Raw genomic sequence first — 25,509 nt, 5'->3', positions numbered from 1 at the left:
AAGTTTAAAGGGGTAAACACAGAATAGGGGAAAAGTAAGAGAGCGTGGGGGGGTCTGACCTCTGTACCCCCCCATCTCCACCAATGATCTCCGAATCGGCCCCCGGCTTCCTATGGAGCCACGGAAAAAAACGAGTACAACGCTCTTCTGGAGTACTTGGCTCTTTCTGTAATTCCATAGAAATGAATAGAGTCACGGATCACGTGCCATACCCACAACTTTATTCATCACACAAAAGTCGGGGCCCAATACTGAGATCGACAGGGGGTACAGAGGTTGGACCTCTTGCAATCTTCTACTTTTTTCCCCTATTTTAAGGATAGGGGATAAGTTGTTTTTTTCCTGGACAACTTCTTTAATGGATTGTTCCCCATAAGCAGCAGTAGCGCCCGACTATATCAGCTTCTTACTAGATGTTTGGAATTCAAGGACTAGAATGGTCTTTAGATAGTTCTTCCTGTCACTAAAAAATTTGCAGTAGGAAAAGAAGAGAAAGGATATGCAAAATAGCTCTCACACCCCTTAGGCAACGTGGTGTCCCTTCAAGTCAGTGTCTCACTCCATCTATAAGTCTTAGAACATTGACTGTGGAAATATGGCAAGCCAAAAAAATCTCTTTGAGAGGAAAAACTTCCCATCTGCAGAAAGCCATTTAAGAGTTATTGCCCCTTCATCAGTGAAGAGCAGGGTGTTGGCTGGCTAGTGAGGCCCATCAACGTGGGTCAAAGGGATACAAATTCTCCTTAAGGAGGGTCTGTCAAAAAGACGTGTAAAGGCTGCCAGCCAACACCCTGCTCTAAAGGGAAAATAACCCCAAAACAGCTATCTGCAGATCAGGTTTTTGGTAGACATATTTCCCCAGTCAATGTTTTAAGACTTCTAGAGTGAGACACTGACTTGAAGGGACACCACTATGCCTAAGTGGTGTGAGAGCTATTTTGCATATCCTTTTTTTCCCAGAATTTCCAGTGGTCCAGAAATTGCCACTAAATCTCCACACGTCTTTATGACGGACTCTCCTTAATCTTAGTATCCCTTGGACTTACGCAAGTAGTGGAAGTGATGGTATTATTGTATCATCTGTAGGATCCAGGTGTGGGTCCTAATCAAGTTTCCCCAACTTTTTGCCAAACTGGTTCTTGACATCACAGCCAATTCTCCGACCTAGGGAAGCTGTACCCCCATCCTGTCCTGTTGCGAGTTGGCCCTATTTGGTGTTTTGCTACCTATTCGTTGACGGAAGGAGACGGCATAGAGAACATCACTGGTCTGCCTCCTCCTCCTACTTCCTCCTGTGCCCAATACTGAATACTTGTCTAGTAAGGCTTAGTCAGCAGGTAGGGGCAAATGTTTTTTTTCCTCCATTAATATTGCTCTCCATACTGATAGTGTAAAAAATCCAATGATCTGATCTAATTTTACCCATCCTACTGGGGCCACACCAAACACTAAGAGGAAAAAGTACCCAAGCCTTCCTTTAAGGTTTCAATAAACAATACATAGTAGCCCACAGTCATGGGAAAAGAGGGCAGGCCAACAACAGAGTGTGGGCATGATGTAGGGAAGGCCTCTGGAACAATCACTGGATCACTTGAGCTGCCCATTTCTGACATCACCTGTTGGCCGTCCATCTCTAATTTTTTTTAAAGATGTTTTATTAGTGTCCATCCCTTATTACATGGGGGGATATGAATCCAATGGGTAATCATTTTTTGATGGGTCCAGACAACCAAACAGTGAGCATTTACTCGTTTTTCGCTGGCCCAAATACACAAGGGGATGTCGGCTTGTTCAGCCACTAATCGCCCAGTGTAATGAATGGGTCCACAACAAGAGAAATGAACATGGAATAGTATGATAGTATGTGTATTTAGTAACTGCAGTGGAATACCAAAATATAGGAACAGTTCTTGCTTTAATGAAGGACCCAATCTTATATGTATGAGTGGCTTTGGGTGTTATTGCAGATCAGCCCCATTCATTGCTACAGTGATCACTGAAAGACCCAGGAGTTGGACCCTCATTGATGGTCAAAGCATAGGCCATCAATTTTTTAGTCCTGGAAAACCTTTTTCAATTTGCGTACTCAATTAGGAAAACATGGTAGCATGCATCTAAACATAGTGCCCCACCTGGTTGTGTCTGGAACTGCAGTTCAGCCCCATTCACTTCAATAGAGCTAAATTGCCATTGCAGACACAACCCATGGACAGGGTAAGGCTTTGGTTCTGTAAGAAGGCAACTATGCTTTCTTAAATCTAGACAACCCCATTCAATACAGGGTGAACCTGAGATTATAAGCTACACTTTTCACATCTCAAGGAGGAAAATGGTAGCCAATAATGGGATGAACCTTCTCCCTTTTACTATTGTCATACATGTCTACACAAAAGGTATATGTAATACCAGTACATGCGATCACGCCTTATGTGTCCCGTAGGAGTGCGCCACCCAGTGGAGGTGTCAGACCCGAATGCCATGAGCCACAGTGAATTGAATCATGCACTGTCTTAGAAGTAAAGGAGAAACTCAGGGTAATGTTCCTATATTTATTTCAGTAAGTTACAGCATATCCCAGTCAGTAAAGCACAAAGAATCGTAAAGCTTGGAACATGTTCAGCAATTCCTCAAGTATAAGTCCAAAGCAAAAAACCATCACAATGTCACTGTCAATTTAGGGAGACGTCCTGACACAATGTTACTGCTGCTCTAAGGCTGCTTGTATTAGAAATAATAGATATGAAAGGCGTTTTCTGACCTGGTGTAGTCATCCTCCACAAGCATGTGCTTTGGGATTGGAGAGTATCTTCCCGGAGAGATTGGTGGCAATGAGCTCTTGTATTCCAAGGTGCCATTGTTTGCAGTGCTGAGGATGTGGCTCTCCAGAGGGGGGGAATAGGCTAGAGATTAAAAAAGAAAATATTTACAATGACACCAGGATATGGCATGGACCTATGGCAGGAGGCATTTGGAGACTGGTCGTAGTTGGTGGTGTGTGTGTGGGGGGTCGTGCCATGTGCTTCACAGCGAGAAAGAGGGAAGGCGCTAAACCAGTTACTCTACCTTGGTCCGAATATTTATTCAGGGTCCCACTATGAATCTTGGTTGGTTGGGTGTCAGACATAAGCCCCTGTATATTTAGTGTATTTATGTTTTATATTGTTTTTGCTGTTCTGATGTTTGAACTTTTTTGGTTGTGGGTAAGACTCAACTCATAGGCCCATAGACTTTTATATGTAACCTTCTAGTATGTGGAAATTTCCAGCTCTGGCCCTGCCTCTCACTTAGCAGAGAGGGAGGACATTAAGCTATGATTAGTCTAGAGTACAATGAGGAAGACAATCCTTTCTTCTTGACTTAGGTCTAACACCCAGGATTTCTTGGGGCTGACAAGCTCCTATGGAGATTGAACTACAACCTGGTGAGATTCTTCTAGTCCATATCCTGAGGAGCAAAGTGTGGCATTATAGAGAGAGAAAGAGACAAAGGGGAACGCTGGGGACTAGTTAGACATGTGCCCGTAGATATTCTAGGACCCTCCAGGCCAGGCCTGGAGACCAAGAGGCTGCCAAGTTACCATTTATGCCAAGGAACAACATTTCATTGTGGATATTAAAGTAAACAGCAAAAACTATTCTTGTTAAAGCAACACAGTAATACCAAACCCCCCAGAGGTGACTTGTTGGGGGCTACAGCAACAGAAAGAGTTTCTGGGACCCCTATATCCTACCTCACTTCCCAATAGGGACCTTCATGTTTCAGCCATCTATTTGATAACTGTGATATGAGACTGCACCTCCATTACATGAAATGCTTGTTAAAGACTGTACTACGATTTTACTGTACCAGTGTCTGGCTTGTTAAAGGGGTCATCCAGCCCTACAAAACATGGCCACTTTCTTTCTCCAGTTCAGATGTGGTTTGCAGTTAGGCTTCATTCACTTCACTGGAACTGGAATGGAGTTACAAAACCTGCATCCACACTGGAGACAAAAGTGGTGCTGTCTCTGGAAGAAAGTGGCCATGTTTTTGTAGCGCTGAATAACCCCTTTAACTGCACCACAACACCAGGCAATCATGTAACGAGGTGTGCCCCTGGGAATTCACCACCAGCCTGTAGCCACGACACATGATGGACTGGCCAAATTTGGTCAACTCATGTGGAAATGGTTATCCTGTATAAAGACTTATGGTGGATCTATTTAGACCACTGTGATTTCCATGTATTTCGTCATATGGTTAATGCGTCTTCCTTGGACTGGTATTAAGAATCCTCAATTCATTTCACAACCAATGGTAACCACATATGGCACAAACAACTACCAGCAGGGTATCCTACACTGGGCAAAGCTTGTAATTTCTATGACTTGTCTAATACTGTACATACCAATCACAGATGAATACAGCCTAGTCCATGGGTACACAGAACATAAAACTTTAAAAGTCAGGTGACACATCTTTTTGTTAGTAAATTTCTCACGGTACTTACAGTGGGTGATATCGGGAGGGCCATATGGATCGGTCATATATATTGTTGTGGGTTTTCCCACTTTCAGGTAAACTACGTCAGATGTGTTCTTCAGTATAGCTACGGCTTCTTCATGGGTTACTTCTTCTAAACTGTAATTATTAACCTGGGGAGAGAAGATGAGAACATCACAGTAGGTCACCAAGATGGCGGCTGATGTATGATGTATAGGCCAATGAAACTTTAAAGGGATTGTTGGTTTAAAAAAAACACATTTATTAGATAATTGTGAATTAATAGGGAGGGTCAGTATCCTATTAAGAACCCTCAACTATTAGCCGGAGTAACTACTACTCTGGAGGACCAAGTATGCCCAATGGATTACATGAGTACTGTGTAATACCTCATTTCTCCTGTGGTGGTGCTATAGAGAATCTAAACACTTGTTGTTTCCTACCAAAAAGAGGATAATCTCTTTAAAGACAATGTATACTTGTTATTCAGTGCTGAAATAATGCAGCACCCATATAATGGATATACAATGGATATTATGGATGCCCAGCGTTTCTCCGAAACAGACTGCAACCAGTCACCAGCAAAGGAAAGTGCAAAAACTAGCATGCTGGGAGTTGTCCTTAACCAACGATTAGGGAATCACTGGCAGCAACAATGAAGTAGAAATAGAGGTTCTCTCCGATCTCAAAAATTATCAACTTTTTCGTTAAAATCTAAAATATTTTGCATAAGACTCTTTAGAGAAGTTCTGGTCCAGGCTACCACTATTGGGCATCTGGCATCCAATGGCTGACTGGACACTGTATGATCATTTCTATGGTGTCATTCTGGAAGGTCTTGGAGGAGGGCTGCCCTGTTTTCTCACCATTAGTAACCTATCCCCCACTTGTAGTCGGCCATCTTTTTGTGCTGCTCCTCCTTCAATGATTTTGGTTACATAAATGCTGTTGTCCCCGGGAATGTGTTGGTTTCCGACTCCACCAGCAATACTGAAACCCAAACCTGGAAAAAATCAAGAATAATACTGTTAATAATTCTCTTAAAGACAATGCCTTACCCGGTACCCTATTTGAGCAAATAGATGTCATAATGGAGGAAGGTCCCATATCTTGGACATTCCTCTAGGAGCTAGCTATAAATACAGATACAGACAGACTTCCCCTTTAATGTTTCTCCACTATGTTTCATGCATTAGTACAAAACTATTACCCATAAGTAAGCCGGCAGTTTGCTGTGGAAATGTGTCTGAATTTTCCCATTGGTGATGGCTGCCATGTTGGATTGTTTTAAATGCTATGCTATGGACTCACTGGATGTGGACTCCTTAATGTCTTTTTTTTTTACTTTGCAGTTCTTAAAGTGACAGTAAAAAAAGGGTTTGTGTAAGATTCTCTTACCTTTTGGCCCTTTAAAAAGTTTAATTTCTACAACTGTTTCCAGGATGGGTCTTCTTCTGCGTACATACAGGCGGACAATGGAACCAGCTTCTTTCAATGCTTCTACCGCTCTGCTGTGCGACACTTCCGAAACATCCACTTCATTCACTCGCAGAATACAATCATTGACCCTGGAACAAAGCTCATGCATGAGAAATCGTGCTTTATCTCATGGCTTTTAATGGCAGAATGAACGTCCTTGCACATTCTATATGTTCGGGGTTTCGTTACATACATATTCGAGATCCCATTGTTGTATACTTTAGTATATAGAGATACAAGGACACTGCATAACAGGACCACGTATGCCTCACCATACTGTATTACGCATATGCAAAACGTCCAAGAAAAGTGTCAGTAAATGAGAATAAGAATGGAAGGGGTTAAATTAAAATGATAAAGCCCTTGCAATGAGCGCCCTACACCAGCTCTATTAAATTAGTTACTGCTCATGAATTTGTATCAGTGAGGTCTTGGTGCTGAGACCCTCAACAATGGCGAGATCAGAAGAGCAGAATCGCTCAGCTAAGCACTGTCAAGTAAGCAAACAGATCCATAGAAAGTGAATGAGTGGGAGACTTTCTATGAATATGTACCCTAAACAATTGGCTATCTGGGAAGAGCTGATTAGAAACGAAGAAATCAGTAGTGGCCAACATTTAAAGACAGATACAGTACATACACCACAGTCACAACAGTTATATACACCATAGACCAGACCTCTAAACTAATACAGACCATAGACTAGACCACTAAACTGATACAGACCCCAAACCAGACCCCTGAAATAATATAGACCCCAGACCTCTAAACTAAGGGTGGGTTCACACTGAGGAATTCTTGCGGATAAACTCTGTGGAATTCCGCCGGCTGTACGCGCTCATGGACGCGCGCCTTTCCGCCGGCTCCATAGACACCATTCTATGGGCTGGCTGATTCCGCATTCCGCCCAAAGAATTGACATGTCAGTTCTTTCGACGGAATGCGGAATCAGCCAGCCCATAGAATGGTGTCTATAGAGCCGGCGGAAAGGCGCGCGTCTGTGAGCACATACAGCCAGCAGAATTCCGCTGAGTTTATCCGTGAGAATTTCTCAATGTGAACCCACCCTAATACAGAACATACAGTAGACGGGACATCTAAACTAATAAAGACAATAGACTGGGCCCCTAAACTAATACAGACCCCAGTCCAGACCCCTAAACTAGTACAGACCTTAGACCTCTAAACTAATACAAACCTCTAATTGGAATCCTAAACTAATACAGACCTCAGACCAGGCCCCTAAATACACCCCACAGACCATGTAAACTATTCAAAACCTCATTAAAAAATGCAGTAGTTAAAAACAGAGCACTGACCAGGCCCCTAAACAAGTACAGACCCCAGACCAGACACCTAATAATTTACAGACCCCAGACCTGACCTCTAAACTAATACAGACCCCCAGACCAGTCCCCTAAACTAATACAGACCCCAGACCAGACCCCTTAACTAATACAGACCACAGGTCAGACCCCTAAACTAATACAGACCACAGGTCAGACCCCTTATGTAATCCAGGCCCACACCAGACCCCTAATTATACACCTCAGGCCATGTAAACTATTTAAGGCCTCACAGAAAGATTCACTAGTCAAAAATCAGACCCCAGACCAGACAACTAAAATAATACAGACCCCAGACCAGACCTATAAAATAATACAGACCCTAGACCAGACCCTTAATCTAATACAGACCAGACCTTTATCCTAATGCCCACTAATTAAACACACACCTCGGACCACGTAGATTATTAAAAACCTCATAAAAGACTCACTAGTTTAAAACAGACCCCTGGCCAGACCCCTAAACTAATACAAACCATAGGCCAAACCCCTAAACCTCTTAAATATGGACACTGGACCAGGTAAAAAAAAAAAAAAAAAACTCTTTCGAATAAATGCAAATTTAAAGCAGATGAGTAGTCCAGGAGGTCCCCCTCCCCTCTTCAGAAACTTCCAGATATTCTAGAATTTGCCTGTATGTAACCTTAAAGTTGTACATGGCCCACAGCAATCTATGGGGCCACACTTTACTTCCCCTCGCCTTCTTGGTTTTAGGGGGAAAGAAATATTCTGAAATAGAGTGCCATATTGCGGCACCTTATGGTGGCCTATAGGACAAGGAGTCTGTGTAGACTTTAATGTTCACAGCTCTGTCCCCGGCGCCATAAAGAGGTGTCCTTGGGCAGCAATTTTGGAAGAATGCTTTAACTCTATTACCCACTGAGCACTACCCAGTCTGTTAGGAGGAATGTACAGAGCACACACCATCCTTCTCAGAATAGGTTAATAGTGTGGCCACTCGACTGAAACACAGAATAAACCTCTGACTATGGCTGGCGGCGGAATGTCACACTGATTTAGGCTGAACACATGTGACTCTCAAAGTTCAGCGGCAGCGTTCAGGCGCAGCTGATCCCCCCCAAACTGGGTCTGTCTCCACACTCCTACTAGAGGAGGCATCTGCTTCTTTAGCGGCTGCATTCTAACTTTTGTCTAAATATAATTTTTATCTATTCGTAATAAATCTGGAATATGATCTAATCTGATCTGATCTAAACTTCCCGCCAGTCTAGCATAAAAAAAAATTGCCCCGAAGGTGAAAAGCAAACCTGTTTCCAGGCATGGATGACCATAATCATTATGATTTTAAAGGGGGTGTCCAGGGTTAGAAAAACATGGTTGCTTTTTACCAGAAACAGCACCACCCCTGTTAAAGTGAATGAACCCAAGTTGTAATACCACACACAACCTGAGGATAGTGGCGGTGCTGTGGAAGAGAGTAACTATGTTTTTGTAATCCCAGACAACCCTTTTAATGGTATATTTACTACATTTAAAGAATGGAATCACAACTTTTTTTTTTGCCTTCTTCCAGAAATAACACCATGTTCATGGTGTGCTTTTTTTTTAAATTGTAGTATACCTATTCAGTGGTATGTGTTGAAGACCTTGCTTTGGGATAAGGCTGATAAGTGGCCGATGTATACCATTGCCAGATGCAAAAATAAAAAGTCTGAATTTTTAGGCCTCATTGGGTTTTCTGGCTTGTATATAAAGTTGGGCATGTGGCAGGTGAAAAGTAGTGATTTGTAGAATATAGATGAGCTATACCTGTCTATGGGTGGTTTCACTATATAAACCACATCCTTGCACCTCATTCATCTGTGTCTGCATCCTTAGGACACCAATAAAGTTAAATAATATAGAATTAAGGAATCAGTCTCATTGCTCCACCAGACACTTCAGGTCTACAAGGCTTGACACATTGATGACTTCGTCATGCTGGCGACAGCAAATGGTAAAAGCTGTAAAAGTTCTGTAGCCTGAATTGCACTGCACATTTGTCGTGGGAATGGGTTTATGTGAGTATTTTTTTTTTCTTTTCGAGGTATTAAAAGGGCACTAGTTGTTAATGGGGCACTTTATTTTTTGTTCAAGTGCTGTGGAGCAGAAAGCTTTAGCGCTCTTCTGCTTCCTGGACAACCCCTTTAATATACAGAACCATATGAATAGGAATAGAGTTTTATTCTATTTGGACAAGGGCTGATGTACAGTACATGTCTGTACTAGGGATTTGTGTTGCGCTCGCTGCTACTGTCCAGGAGACACTCTGACCTAGTCGTCTAGACATCATAATTTGGCCTTGTCAAATTGGTTCAGATCCTAACACTTGCCCATTTTTCCTCTTTACAACACGTCAACTTCAAGAACTGACTGTTCGCTTTCTGTTTCCACCCCTTGACAGACGCCATTGTCATAACATCATGTTATTTACATCACCTGTGGTGGTTTTAATGTAAAGGCTGATCAGAGGACATAATTATAATGAAAACCTAACGCACAACCTGTCATTTCTGATGTTACCGTCACACATTGTGTGGTGTATAAATGATGGGTTGTTGGTATCAGAATATAAATAATGACACACGTAGACTTCCACCTGGAATAAAATGTCATTATGTAACTCGGATGGATTTTCTTGGCAGTATAAGGGAGCATTAGCAGATTTCAGACATCATTTGCATTTCCCATCTTTTGGTATCAGCTGCTGGATACTCATTAGTTTTACTGATGAATAAATAAAGGAGTTGTGCTGCTGTCGGAAAGATGTTCGGAAGTAAACTTCAACATTTTGGAGCATGGAGGGGGAAAGTTTTATAGGTTTTGTCTTGTCTTGTATTGTATTGGCTTGGACTACAGAGAGTGGAGAAGGGTAAAAGCATCCATGTCATCAGAGAGGGCAGATCACAGAGTCTATACTGTGTCAGAAGGTGGGCTAGATAGAGAGCAGAAAAAGGTTGTCTGGTGGGCGAAGAAAAAAAAGAGATCACATAGCCTGTGTATACAGTATGAGCAGACAGAGAAGAGAACCCACTAAGCACTCTGTGCGGAGATCACACACTTCCTAGCATCAGTGTCTATTAGTTCATAGGTGTAGTGGGAGACATCAGTGCAGGAATGAAGCTGTGCAGCTATACAAGTGAGCATTGCAGACTCAAGGATTCACAGTATTGAGAGGAAGATGTCCACTTAAAGGAGTATTCCAATGACCAAAACTTAAAGGAGAAGTTCGTCCAGACTCATTTTTGTTACCAAGTGCTCGGGAGGAGGAGAATAAAAGAAAAAACATGCTCTTACCTCCCCTGCTCCAGCACTGGTGGCCGCATACTGACGACCTGGGTCATGATGTGTGGGGTCCATTCAGCTTATCTGTGGACGGGAGCGTCGGTATTTGCCACCAGCATTGAAGCAGGGGAGGTAAGAACATGTTATTTCTTTTGTCCTCCCCCTCCCCAGCACTTGCTAAAAAATGGGTCTGGACAGACTTCCCCTTTAATTCCATAGGATAGAGAGTGGGTGATTTCAACAGCACACCACATGGTCGGGCATGGTACTGCAAGTAAAATCATTTTAACGGTTTTAATGTGAACTATTCCTTGTAATGCATATCTGTATTCATATAATAAATCTTCACTGTAAGAACATAGTTTACAGAGTGTTACACACAGTAAGTCATCAGTTTCTCTTACCTGAGTCTTCCATCCTCTGCCGCTGCTCCTCCGGGTATAATCTTTGTTATAAATATTCCTGGGTCATCTCCTACATGAGGGTTGTCTATTCCTCCAGCAATACTAAATCCAAGACCTGAATTTCCCTGTAAATAAAAATGATCTATCCATCAATCATACATCCCATAGAAAATGAAAGGCACAAAAACCATACGATAATCTAATAAACGATGGTAAAATCTCATCATCTGCATTATACTATATTGGCTATGAGTATAAACTGTACACTAAAGCCTAAGAACAAAGATTTACATGGTGACATAAATGTTACTGCTCAGCACAGTCTTTCATGTTAAAGCAGCAGTTTGGGCTCAAGAGCTGCTCTTCTGTATTTAATGGGAAAAGTGACATACATAAAAGATAGGAAGCCTCATAAAAAAGACTAAGATTATAAGATATGGTAAAATATTAATAAGAAAGAGTAACATATATAAAAAAAGAGTTTTAACCGTCCAGGCTGATGCACAATATCTCTGTACCTCTACAACCTAAAAATTATTTTGCTATATACTTTGTATGGTACAATGCGCAGGTATTATATACAGGTTATACAGTGCATTACTGTCTATGAATGCTATTAAAATGACAAAAAACACAATACAGTATAAAAAGGATATGATGTCCAAGAAGCCTTATATTTTTCATCCCAATATATGTAATGCTGGTAATAGTAATGCTTCATCAGGACGCACCCCTGAGGAAGCATTACTGGCAAAACGTACATTAGGGTGAAAAGAATTTTTATTATGTAAGATATGTATCCTTGTATACTACAGCATATATGCCATCTTTATGTCTTTATATATTTGTGTGAAAGGTAGAAGGTAATTAATTTATGTAGTAATTTATGTATACTGACATACACCCTACATGGTACCGTATATGGAAGCCTTTTGATGTATTTGTGACCTTGGGCTGATTTATTTTTCTTTTAGTTAATTGTTGTTATGGATATATTAAATACACTAAAGTATACTAATTCTTATATGTGAGAGGTAGTTTTGTAGATATGTACATATACTTCTGTGTAATACTGAACGTAGGGAAGGCTGAGAGGTAATGTAAGGATTAACCCCTACAAACACTCACACAGCTAGAAACCTTCCAGGAGAGAAGGATGAGCTTACTCTAGGCTAGCCTCTCTAGTGAGTGGAAGAGAAAAGTTGAAGTGCAGCCTCTCTCCATATGAGAAGGTTGTGAAAGATGACTATTCCAGGACAAGATGAAAGAAGTGAGAAGTTCAGCACTGGGAAAAAGTTGACCAAGGGCCCCATAGTTTTATACTAGGGCTAAAGTGGACTTCTGGCAAGACATTGTGCAACGTGGGGCACAAATGTACAGAATTACACACCACTGTTGAGAAATGCAGTACCAGTACTGATCTTTACTGTAACACTGGCGAGGCCCCATAGCAAACATTTGATTGGGCTCCCCTTCTCCCCCTGAAGATAATCCCCCTGTTTGTTATTCCTCCGCCCAGTAGATAGCATCTGTTAGGCATCTCCCCTGGTATTCCCCCCCAGTAGATAGTGCCCCCCATGGTAGACATCTCCCATAGTGTCCCACAAAATAATCATCTCCCCTAGTATCCTACCATCTCCAGTACATAGTGTCCCCCACTGTAGACTTCTCCCTTGGTAGTATGATAACAGCTCAGTAGGCCCAGTGTATTGCAGGGAGTGATGCAGTGGGCCCGTAGCAGCTGCTATGGCTACTAAAGTGGTAGTTGTGTTCCTGCCCTGGTGGTGTTGTGGCCACATGCGGTGCTTCCCTGGTAACTGTGACTTCTCTATTACTGACCCCTGTTTTGCTCCCCTGGTAACTTTGATTTCTCTATTACTGACCCCTGTTTTGCTCCCCTGGTAACTATGATTTCTCTATTACTGACCCCTGTGGTGCTCCCGTGGTAACTGTGACTTCTCTTTTACTGAACCCTGCAGTGCTCCCCTGGTAACTGTGACTTCTCTAATACTGACCCCTGTGGTGCTCCCCTGGTACCTGTGACTTCTCTATTACTGACCCCTGCAGTGCTCCCCTGGTAACTATGACTTCTCTAATACTGACCCCTGCAGTGCTCCCCTGGTAACTGCAACCCCTAGAATACCGACCCATGTGGTACACCGCTGGTAAATGTTACCCTGCAAAAGCTGACCGTTGGGGTACCCCACTTGTAGCCGTTATTAAGCCGGAGGATATATCATTAATAACCCTTCTGTTTCCTATGGTACAGTACACGGCACTTCCATCACATTCTCTTCTGTATTCCTCAAGAAGACAGTAATGAAGTGTAATGAGGCTCCAGGATATTTATTCTGATTAGAAACCTGTAGATAAGGCCGTTCCGTCGGAAGAGAATTAGTAGAACAGGACATTTAATCTATCCCATAAATAAAAAGTGGAGGACGGGGGCAGCTGATAGGATCTGTAAGACATTACGTAGCTCTCAGGAAACAAAGCAACGCTCAGTATCTCCCCATTAAAATGTTAATAAGCCGAGTAGCAGAGACGCAGGTATCTGGGATTTCCATTCCAAATGAAAACAGAGATACGAATCTTCCCAAATATCATCCAATTCATTGAACATTCGCCTCCCAGTCATCTCCCAGCCTTGTTGTGTATAGAACTGATTCTGCATGACTTCTCCACAGGGCTGCGTGGGCTGCGGACAGCTGATACACTCACTGGGCGTACCGGAAACTTCCCCGGACACAGAGACAAGACTAATGCTTGTATAACTGGATACTAATACTAAATGGCTGGGAGGACCTAGTATAAATGGGGGAGCTGAAGTAGCATTAAACAGATTTGCTGAACTGTTCGGGTTCGGCAACACTCTCTGAACCCGAAAAACTTGACATTTGACTCCTGGTGTTTGGAGAAGTTGGATGCCAGGAAATCATGGCTACAGCCTATCAATGCCTCCAACTTCTCTGGACACCAGCAGTTAAATACTAAGGTTTGGAGAATGTTGCAAAACGCAAACTGTCTGCTCAACACTACTTAGAAGACAAAATTTGTGGCTAATTTTTGGCATAAAACAGGCTAAGCTGCAATACTACACAGAGCCTGTGCACAGGGGTGGCACTGTTTTTGGATGAAAGAAGACATGTTTTCTTAAACACCTTTAAATACCTATACAGTAAAAAAAAAAGTCAAAAAAATATTACCACTTTAGTTCAGGACTAACTCTTTTCTTCACCAGCCAACCCCATTGTGAGGTCGAAAGATTGAAAGAGGAGGTAGGGAGGTAATCAGGACTTTAAAAAAGCGGGAAATAAAATAAACAATACCCGCCTGTCCATTGTTATGGTGATCCAGTGCCAAAGCACTGTGTATTGGCTGCCGACACATGACTGCTGCAGCCAATCAGTGACCTCGGTGGTCACATGTTCCACTGGCATCACTGCTTAGTGGTGGGAGCCATGTTTGGCAAGTGATCGATAAGACAACTACTTGGCTGCAGCCACTAGTTAAAAAGATATTGAGGTGACTAGCAGAGCTTCGCACTAGATCGCTGTGGGATCAGAGAGTTGAATAAATGTTTTTACTTCTATTACAAATATCAAGTATTCCAGTACTTATCAGCTGCTGTATTTCCTGCAGGAAGCAGTGTATTCTTTCCAGTCTGACACAGTGCTCTCTGCTGCCACCTCTGTCCATGTCAGGAACTGTTCAGAGCAGTAGCAAATCCCCATAGAAAACCTTTACTGATGCAAGACTTGAGATTAAAATTGAAGTAAATTACAGATCTATATAACTTTTTGACACCAGTTGATTAGAAAGATCACCAGAGTTCCCCTTTAAGTAAGGAGACAACCCCCACTGAGACATTACATGGAGGAGTGAAGAAGCAGGACTCCTTGGGATATACTTATACAGAGACTATCTTAAAACTGTCCCCTTGAGAAATCAAGTAAGAGGTGATTCAGGTACAAAACACTGGTAAATGTGGGTAAAGGTTGAATACTCTTAGCAATATTCCGCTCAGAGTATCTCTTTAAACAAATTCTTATCACACAGTAATCTACCATCTGTCAGCATAGTTTATTTAAAGCTCAGTGATTTTATATTTAAATTGCACGTATCAGTCTCACGAGTGCTACCACTACCATCTGTGCTCGGGGTGACTGATTGTACTTTTATTATTTTATTAACATATTTTATTTCAGAAGCCTTAGCATCCCGGATAATACAAGGGCTGGAAAAGAGAAGAAAAGAACATGATGCCTTTGGACAGAGATGTTTACTACGTGTCATTATCACCACCTACTGAGTGATGTACATTCTAATAGGTGCCAAGAACAAAGTGACGTGCAGTTTGCTAAATCACTTCAGGAGTTGTAGCTTTTTTGAAGTTACAGTATGAAAAATATACTATTATATAATGCAAAAAATACAACTACTATAATACTGCCCTGATGCAGAAGAATATAACTACTATAATACTGCTCCTATATAGAAGAATATAACTACTATAATACTGCTCCTATATACAAGAATATAACTACAATAATACTGCCCCTATATACAAGAATATAACTACTATAATACTGCTCCTATGTACAAGAATATAACTACTATAATACTACTCCCATATACAAGAATATAACTACTATAATACTGCTCCTATATAGAAGAATATAACTACTATAATACTGCTCCTATATACAAGAATATAACTACAATAATACTGCCCCTATATACAAGAATATAACTACTATAATACTACTCCCATATACAAGAATATAACTACTATAATACTGCTCCTATATACAGGAATATAACTACTATAATACTGCTCCTATATACAAGAATATAACTATTATAATACTGCTCCTATATACAAGAATATAAATACTATAATTTTACCCCTATATACAAGAATATAACTACTATACTACTGCTCCTATATACAGGAATATACTGTAACTACTATAATACTGCTTCTATATACAAGAATATAACTACTATAATACTGCTCCTATATACAAGAATATAACTACTATAATACAGTCCAATGAGAAAAAGAGCTAGCACTCACCGTCTGCTGTAAAACATATTCCAGTTTATTCGGGGTTCACTTCAGCATGAATCGGGGGAGGGAGGTGGAAGCAGGTGCGTCGGGCGACAGGCTGTTTCACGTGCGCACAGGCACGTTTCGTCAGGCCCACAGACGTCACTGCCGGGGGAGGGTCGTGTATAAATAGGTAACAACAATAAGTGCAAAATGTTAAAAAACAATTAAAAAAAAAAAGTTGTTACAAAAAAGATCCGAAGTCATTGCGTTCGTTTAAACCTAGGGGTCCTGTAGCATGTAATCTACTTATCCAAATCGACTCCCTTTGAAGTAAACGTTGGTGGCGATCTCCGCCCTCTTTGTTACAAAACACTCGTTCCAGACCTAGGAACTGCAGTACCTTGGCGTCACCACCGTGCGCCTCCCTTACGTAGGAAATTAACCTGGGTACCCCCTTACCCGTCTTAATGGAGTAACAATGCTCCTTATATCGGGTATTGAGGGCCCTCTTCGTTTTCCCAACGTAAAAACGTCCACACGGACAGAAAATAGAGTATACCACAAAGGTGCTTTTACATGTAATGAACTCATTAACGAAGCACTCCTTGCCATTCAGGCGAACAGCAGATACGGGGTGCATACGACAACAGTACGCGCACTGCCCACATCTCCTGTTACCTATAATAGTGTTTTTATTAAGCCAGTGCTTTTGGGGGGCTGTACTAACGCTAGAGGGAGCTTTCTTTTTTAATATATCTCCTAGAGTATTATTTTTTTGGTATGTAACAATGGGTTTGAGGGATGCTATTCCATTGAGATCGGGGTCATCTTCAATGTAATGCCAATGTTTTCTGATGCTATCATTAATGTGTTTATTCATATTTGTATTTTGAAAAGAAAAAGCAAACCTTTTAGGTCTCGAGCGAGGGTTCTTCTTACTCTTTAGTAACTGTAACCGATCTTTGCAGGATACTTTTTCTATAGCTCTGGTGACTAACTCCGGAGGGTATTGTCTCTCATTGAATCTATCAGCTAACTCAGTGGCTTGTTGTGTGAAAAGATGCTCGGTATTATTAATTCTTTTAAGTCTCAGGAACTGGCTGTATGGAATGCTATTTTTGACCTGTTGTGGATGGGAACTCTGATAATGCAAAAGGGAATTGGTAGCCTGCGGTTTTCTGTAAACAGAGGTGATCAGATCGTCACCTGATATATCGACTAGCACATCTAAGAACTCGATAATCGGATCGGCCACTGAGGGGGTCTCTCAATACCTGGATTGGTTGCTCAGACCCCTCCTAGATGGTTTCCCCTCCTATTTAAAAGATACCAATGATTTTTTGCTAGCTCTTAAAGATAGTCATTTTGGCCCTGGTTGTTTTTTGGCTTCGGTGGACGTCGAGAGCCTCTACACCCGCATCCCTCATGATGCGGGTGTGGAGGCAATCGATCGCATCCTCGAACGCACTAATCACCCATTACCTCTTAGAGATTTTGTTAAGGAAGCTCTTCTGTTTATTCTTAATAATAACTTTTTTACTTTTGAGGGTGCATGGTACGGGCAAAACACCAGTACCGCGATGGGTACGCCCATATCATCCACCTATGCAAACCTTTTTCTTGCATTCATGGAGATGAATATTGTTTTCCACAACAGCAATCCTTTTATTTCACACATTAAGAATTACCTTAGGTACGTCGATGACGTCTTTATCATCTGGGAGGGGTCTGAGGAGCAATTTAATGAGTTTATTACCTATCTCAATGACACAAATAATGTCAATATGGTTTTTACCAGCAAGTTCGGAGGGAAAATTATCGAGTTCTTAGATGTGCTAGTCGATATATCAGGTGACGATCTGATCACCTCTGTTTACAGAAAACCGCAGGCTACCAATTCCCTTTTGCATTATCAGAGTTCCCATCCATAACAGGTCAAAAATAGCATTCCATACAGCCAGTTCCTGAGACTTAAAAGAATTAATAATACCGAGCATCTTTTCACACAACAAGCCACTGAGTTAGCTGATAGATTCAATGAGAGACAATACCCTCAGGAGTTAGTCACCAGAGCTATAGAAAAAGTATCCTGCAAAGATCGGTTACAGTTACTAAAGAGTAAGAAGAACCCTCGCTCGAGACCTAAAAGGTTTGCTTTTTCTTTTCAAAATACAAATATGAATAAACACATTAATGATAGCATCAGAAAACATTGGCATTACATTGAAGATGACCCCGATCTCAATGGAATAGCATCCCTCAAACCCATTGTTACATACCGTAAAAATAATACTCTAGGAGATATATTAAAAAAGAAAGCTCCCTCTAGCGTTAGTACAGCCCCCCAAAAGAACTGGCTTAATAAAAACACTATTATAGGTAACAGGAGATGTGGGCAGTGCGCGTACTGTTGTCGTATGCACCCCGTATCTGCTGTTCGCCTGAATGGCAAGGAGTGCTTCGTTAATGAGTTCATTACATGTAAAATTTGTATTTGTGGTATACTCTATTTTCTGTCCGTGTGGACGTTTTTACGTTGGGAAAACGAAGAGGGCCCTCAATACCCGATATAAGGAGCATTGTTACTCCATTAAGACGGGTAAGGGAGTACCCAGGTTAATTTCCCACGTAAGGGAGGCGCACGGTGGTGACGCCAAGGTACTGCAGTTCCTAGGTCTGGAACGAGTGTTTTGTAACAAAGAGGGCGGAGATCGCCACCAACGTTTACTTCAAAGGGAGTCGATTTGGATAAGTAGATTACATGCTACAGGACCCCTAGGTTTAAACGAACGCAATGACTTCGGATCTTTTTTGCAACAACTTTTTTTAATTGTTTTTTAACATTTTGCACTTATTGTTGTTACCTATTTATACACGACCCTCCCCCGGCAGTGACGTCTGTGGGCCTGACGAAACGTGCCTGTGCGCACGTGAAACAGCCTGTCGCCCGACGCACCTGCTTCCACCTCCCTCCCCCGATTCATGCTGAAGTGAACCCCGAATAAACTGGAATATGTTTTACAGCAGACGGTGAGTGCTAGCTCTTTTTCTCATTGGACTGTATTGGATTTGCTCTCACTATAGCTATATGCACCACCTAGCTGTATATCTATTTGCCTATACATCCTCTACTCTAAAGTCCTGACCTAGAGTGTCTACTGAGCCTTACATGCGCTTTAGTGCTCGCTCCTATTTTTCTTCTGGTTTACGAATAACTACTATAATACTGCTCCTATATACAATAATATAACTACTATAATACTGCTCCTATATACAATAATATAACTACTATAATACTGCTCCTATATACAAGAATATAACTACTATAATACTGCCCCTATATACAAGAATATAACTACTATAATACTGCTCCTATGTACAAGAATATAACTACTATAATACTGCTCCTATATACAAGAATATACGTAACTACTATAATACTGCCCCCTATATACAAGAATATAACTACTATAATACTGCCTCCTCTATAGAAGAATATAACTACTATAATACTGCCCCTATGTACAAGAATATAACTACTATAATACTGCTCCTATGTACAAGAATATAACTACTATAATACTGCTCCTATATACAACACTATACTATAATACTGCCCCCTATATACAAGAATATAACTACTATAATACTGCCCCCTATATTTAAAAATATAACTACTATAATACTGCTCCTATATACAAAAATATAACTACTATAATACTGCTCCTATATACAAAAATATAACTACTATAATACTGCTCCTATATACAACACTATACTATAATACTGCCCCCTATATACAAGAATATAACTACTATAATACTGCCCCCTATATACAAAAATATAACTACTATAACACTGTCTCCAGGAGTCACCCATATTATAGGTTCCATCTACATCATATAGGCTATACCTTCCCAGTCTCTGTGATGATAGACACACAATCTAATCATACAAATTCCCTTTTCCCAGACTGCAGATTAACCATTGAGATGGGGACGGTTATACCATGAGACAGGGCTCCTTACAAACAGTCTGATTAAGGATTCTCGCGGTGTCGGCCTTACATGCTAATTGGGTTATTAACAACTCACAAGATGGAAATGTTAAGCTAAGTTGCTATAAAACATATTCATTCTGAAAGGGCAGCGCGGAACGTCAGAAAACGTGAATCTACAAAATGAAAATGCACAAAGTGCGGGAGGGGGGGCTGAGTAATGGAGCGGGATCACACAGACTTGTAATGAAGGAGTTAGACTGTGCTGGGCCGCAGGGCTTGTTTCATTACGGTGATGCACAATGTATTCCCAAATCCGGTGCCAACCCTCCTGTGCATTGCATACATCTGATTTACTGCTACATGACTGCTAATGAGTCTTCAGCTGGGAGAATCACTTTTATAATTACAGTATCTCCTCGTGAACGGAATATTCACGTCCATTATTTATGTGTTTACCTGGATGCTCCCCTGGTCTCTTTGCTATTGATTGCACGTGAGCTGCGCACCCAGAAACAAGTGTAATGGGATAGTCGGCAATTATTCTGCTATGTACAGTATAGATCTGGGAGTGTTTAGATGGCGAGGTGAGGGACCGGTGGGTTATCCATAGGTGCAGAGGTCAAGACAAACTAAGTTGGGAGCTTGGAAAGATGGGGAATGATACAAATGACGGGAACATTATGGCACTTTGGAGTTTTAATACTTTAATATATGTAGCGGTGGGGGTAGGGCAATGTAAGAGACAATTAAAGGAGAAGTCCGGCGAAATTTTATTGTCCCTAAAAGTTGTACAAATCCCCAATATGCACTTATTACGGGAAATGCTTAGAAAGTGCTTTTTTCCCTGCACTTACTACTGCATCAAGGCTTCACTTCCTGGATAACATGGTGATGTCACTTCCTGGATAACATCAATGGCGTAGCTACCATAGAGGCAGGGTAGGCAGTTGCTATGGGGCCCGTGCAGGAGGGGGGCCCGGGGGAAAAGGTAATAGAGCTTGTCCTTCTGCTTAACCCCTTATGTACTGCAGTGTGTAAGTGACCCAATGTTTACTTACATGCTGCAACACAAAAAAAAGGTTAACAAGCAGATGACAGAGATCTCTGATTTACTGCACTGATAACCTCTGACCCCTGTTGCCCAGCTGGCAATTATGTGCAGTGCTTTGTGTTGTGAGTAGAGAGTGGGGCCCCTTAAAATTTGTTTGCTATGGGGCCCCATGAATCCTAGCTACGCCCCTGGATAACATGGTGATGTCACTTTCTGGATAACATGGTGATGTCACTTCCTGGATAACATGGTGATGTCACAACCCGACTCCCAGAGCTGTGTGGGCTGTGGCTGCTGGAGAGGATGATGGCAGGGGGACACTGAGGGACACAGGGCACTGGAGGGACACTGAGCATCCCCCTGCCATCATCCTCTCCAGCAGCCACAGCCCGCACAGCTCTGGGAGTTGGGTCGTGACATCACCATGTTATCCTGGAAGTGACATCACCATGTTATCCTGGAAGTGACATCACCATGTTATCCTGAAAGTGACATCACTATGATATCCTGAAAGTGACATCACCATGTTATCCTGAAAGTGACATCACCATGTTATCCTGAAAGTGACATCACCATGTTATCCTGAAAGTGACATCACCATGTTATCCTGAAAGTGACATCACTATGATATCCTGAAAGTGACATCACCATGTTATCCTGAAAGTGACATCACCATGTTATCCTGAAAGTGACATCACCATGTTATCCTGAAAGTGACATCACTATGATATCCTGAAAGTGACATCACCATGTTATCCTGAAAGTGACATCACCATGTTATCCTGAAAGTGACATCACCATGTTATCCTGAAAGTGACATCACCATGTTATCCTGAAAGTGACATCACCATGTTATCCTGAAAGTGACATCACCATGTTATCCTGAAAGTGATGTCCTGATGCAGTAGTAAGTGCAGAAAATGTGCAGATTTGTATAACTTTTGGGGGGCAATACAATAAAAATTTTCGCCAGACTTCTCCTTTGCCTTCACACCTGCCGCGAGTTTTTACAGCAAAATTCTATGTGATTCCTGATACTGTCATTTTCTATGGGTTTACATACTCCCAGCGGATTTTTCATTCTGCTGTGAGAATATAAAGTCCCGTCCCCCTTAACCCACCAGTGCCCGATTAATACATTACCTGCCCGTGCTCCCGCCTCCCTGATGTCACACTCAGCCAATCAGTGGCTGCGGCAGGACAGTGCACTGATTGGCTGAGCGGGATGTCGGGGAGCCAGGAGTCACAGAAGGAGGCTGGAGCATGGACCGGTAATGTATCAACTGAGCACAGGTGGGTAAAGGGGGGCAGGACTTTATATACTCACCGCGGAATGTATGTAAACCCATAGAAAACGACAGTACTGTACAGTTAATCTTCCCTGAGTGTTGAGGCATATATTGCATGCCAACTCCCCCCCCCCCCCCCAGTGCACAGGAGCAGGAACTCCAAGGACAGTAGCTCCTGCTCCTGAAACAAATTCCAAAAAAGTCAGACTTGGACGAATGTGAATTTTTTGGGAAACTTGTATAAGATTCAGTTCTAGACAAATCGATTCACTCATCTCTAGCTCATCCGCTATGACCTCATACTGTTCGGCGCTCTGCGTCTTGGAATATATGACATTCAGCCGTCAATCCCCGCTGCTGGGACGTCTTGGTGACTTTACGTTTTAATCTCATTAGACGCTTTTGAAAACTCTTCTTTGATAATTACTGTAAGCCGAATGGAGCGCTGCAATAATTTATATTGTCCCAAGGCAGAGATCAAACGTTTTCCTGCAGGCAAAATAGCTTTTACATAAAGGACGACATATAGATTTTCTATCAGCCCTAAAAGCATTGGGGAGCGTTGGGATTTGACTTTCTAAGAAGTAAGGAAACTTTACATGGAGGCTGGAAGAATGTGACCTTAGGATCTTCAACTGTATATCTCCCCCCTCCGTAGTTGTTCCCCCATACTGTATACATCCCCCCTCTGCAGGTAGCCCCCATACTGTATACCTCCCTCCACCCTCTGTAGTTGGCCCATGTACCCTGTGTTCCCTATTCAATGTCCCCTACTGTGCATCTTCTTACCCCTCCTGTCTCCCCTGCAGCTTGTGCTGAGAAGATGGGGGTGGAGAATAACAAGTCTGGCCCTGATTGGCTGATGCTCCGAATCTGGTGTGAGGGATCTGGTCAGCTGACTGTAACTAGAGCTTATTTATATTTCAAGCTTTCTCCTAATAACATTCAAAATAAAGCCAGGTATTTTTTTTTGGGGGGGGGGGGGGGGGGGGGAGAGGGGGAGTTAGGTCTTATTTCCGGAGAAATGGTACTTGCAAAAAAATCCAAAAATGTAATTTGTGAGGAAGAGTGCATCCAGGAAGAAAGGGTTAAAATGGCGAGGCATTACTTCCTTTACCCTGGGATATCATAAAGAGCGATTAAAAATTATTAACTCCTCAACCTATTCCAGTGTTAGTAAATTATTAGGCATGAGGGTGGAGCCTGATTGGCAGCCTGATTGGCAGCCTGAGGGCTGGGAACTTAATGCTAAGCCAATTGCTCAGGCTGCCAATCAAGGGAAGAGTGCCAACGCCGTGAGACTTCAGACCGCTGAAGCTCAACCCTCATGACTAGGTACCAGGCGCAGGGACCAATGATTAAAGATTTTGAAATTGCCGCCCTGCTGGAGTCTGCCAGGTACAGCGTGGGAGAACTGGGGCCAATTCATTCTCCCTAAGCAGCTGATTGGTTTCCTTTAAAGTGATATTGACCAGTTGTGTACGCGATAGCTTATAAGTCCTTATACTCAACACATAGCGAAAGCCTGTGAGTCCTGCATTACCTGCCCACTCATAGAGAAAGTCTGTGAGTCCTGCTTTACCTGCCCACTCATAGAGAAAGCTTGTAAGTCCTGCTTTACCTGCCCACTCATAGAGAAAGCCTGTGAGTCCTGCTTTACCTTCCCACTCATAAAGAAAGCTTGTAAGTCCTGCTTTACCTGCCCACTCATAGAGAAAGCCTGTGAGTCCTGCTTTACCTGCCCACTCATAGAGAAAGCCTGTGAGTCCTGCTTTACCTGCCCACTCATAGAGAAAGCCTATGAGTCCTGCTTCACCTGCCCACTCATAGAGAAAGCCTGTGAGTCCTGCTTTACCTGCCCACTCATAGAGAAAGCCTGTGAGTGCTGCTTCACCTGCCCACTCATAGAGAAAGCCTGTGAGTCCTGCTTTACCTGCCCACTCATAGAGAAAGCCTGTGAGTGCTGCTTCTCCTTCCCACCCATAGAGAAAGCCTGTGAGTGCTGCTTCTCTTGCCCCAACATAGAGAAAGCCTTCTTCTCCTGCTTCTCCTGACCACTCAGAGAGAAAGCCTGGTAGCCCTTTTTTCCCACTCATAGAGACTGCCTGTGAGTCCTGCTCCCCCTCCCACTCATAGAGAAAGCCTTTGTGTCCTGCTTCTCCTGCTTCCCCATAGAGAAAGCCTGTGAGTCCTGCTTCCCTCACCACTCATATAGAAAGCCTGTAAGTCCTGCTTCCCCCACCCACCCATAGAGAAAGCCTGTGAGTCCTGCTTCCCCCTCCCACTTATAGATAAAGACTGTGAGTCCTGCTCCCCCATCCCACTCATAGAGAAATCCTGTGAGTCCTGCTTATACCATCCACCCATAGAGAAAGACTGTTAGTCCTGCTTCCCCCTCCCACTCATAGAGAAAGCCTGTGAGTCCTGCTTTTCCCACCACTCATAGAGAAAGCCTGGGAGCCCTGCTTCCCCTGCCCCACAAAGAGAAAGCCTGTGAGTCCTCCTCCCCCCTCCCACCCATAGAGAAAGTCTTTGAGCTCTGCTTCCACATCCCAACGATAGATAAAGACTGTGAGTCCTGCTTCCCCCACCCACCCATAGAGAAAGCTTGTGAGTCCTGATTCAGCTCCCTGAAATAAAGTCTTGAGGTCCTTCTTCCCTCAATCACATACAGTGACCTTTTCTTTGTGGCACAATTTGCACACATTTCTCACTACTTTAGTGAAAAAAGGAAAAAATTGGTCAGCTCTCCTAGAACACTGTTCACACTAGGCAGGAGCACGTTGCCATGGCTGAAATAGCAAACACACAAAAACACAGAAAAGTGCAACAGCTCACCGCAACAGCAAGATACAGACCCACCATAGACATAAAAATAATTAAAAGCAGCCCCCCCAACTGCCAAAAAATTCCCACAAAAATAATGAGTCTCTTGGTTACTATTTGCAAACAGCGTAAACTGCCCCACCACGATAAGGTGGACTCATATCGAGGCAGACCCTACACTGTATGTACACTATGGCCTCTCCATGGCGTATCCACCTGTCTCACCCAGGTGATGCAATTATTTTTGCAGGTATTAGACGGATCTTGCATGCCCAGAGCATAGGCGTATTA

The 25,509-nt window shown here is 42.5% G+C and overlaps 1 protein-coding gene across 9 annotated transcripts in view; it reads right to left on the bottom strand.

Annotated features, from left to right (window-relative positions):
* Positions 1-25,509, bottom strand: part of DLG2 (discs large MAGUK scaffold protein 2) — an 818,767-nt gene that overhangs the window by 238,844 nt on the left and 554,414 nt on the right. For all 9 annotated transcript variants that reach the window (XM_069969704.1, XM_069969702.1, XM_069969703.1 and 6 more), the window contains 5 exons: positions 10,997-11,121; positions 5,881-6,050; positions 5,349-5,485; positions 4,490-4,634; positions 2,759-2,900 (listed from right to left, as the gene is read on the bottom strand). In XM_069969704.1, coding sequence (XP_069825805.1) covers positions 2,759-2,900; positions 4,490-4,634; positions 5,349-5,485; positions 5,881-6,050; positions 10,997-11,121 — 719 coding nt within the window. The remainder of the gene's footprint in view (positions 1-2,758; positions 2,901-4,489; positions 4,635-5,348; positions 5,486-5,880; positions 6,051-10,996; positions 11,122-25,509) is intronic.

The sequence above is a fragment of the Dendropsophus ebraccatus genome, chromosome 5, assembly GCF_027789765.1.
Source record: "Dendropsophus ebraccatus isolate aDenEbr1 chromosome 5, aDenEbr1.pat, whole genome shotgun sequence".
Classification (NCBI taxonomy): domain Eukaryota; kingdom Metazoa; phylum Chordata; class Amphibia; order Anura; family Hylidae; genus Dendropsophus; species Dendropsophus ebraccatus.
Note: the sequence above shows the minus strand (reverse complement) of the source record. Positions and strands in the feature narration are given on the sequence as shown.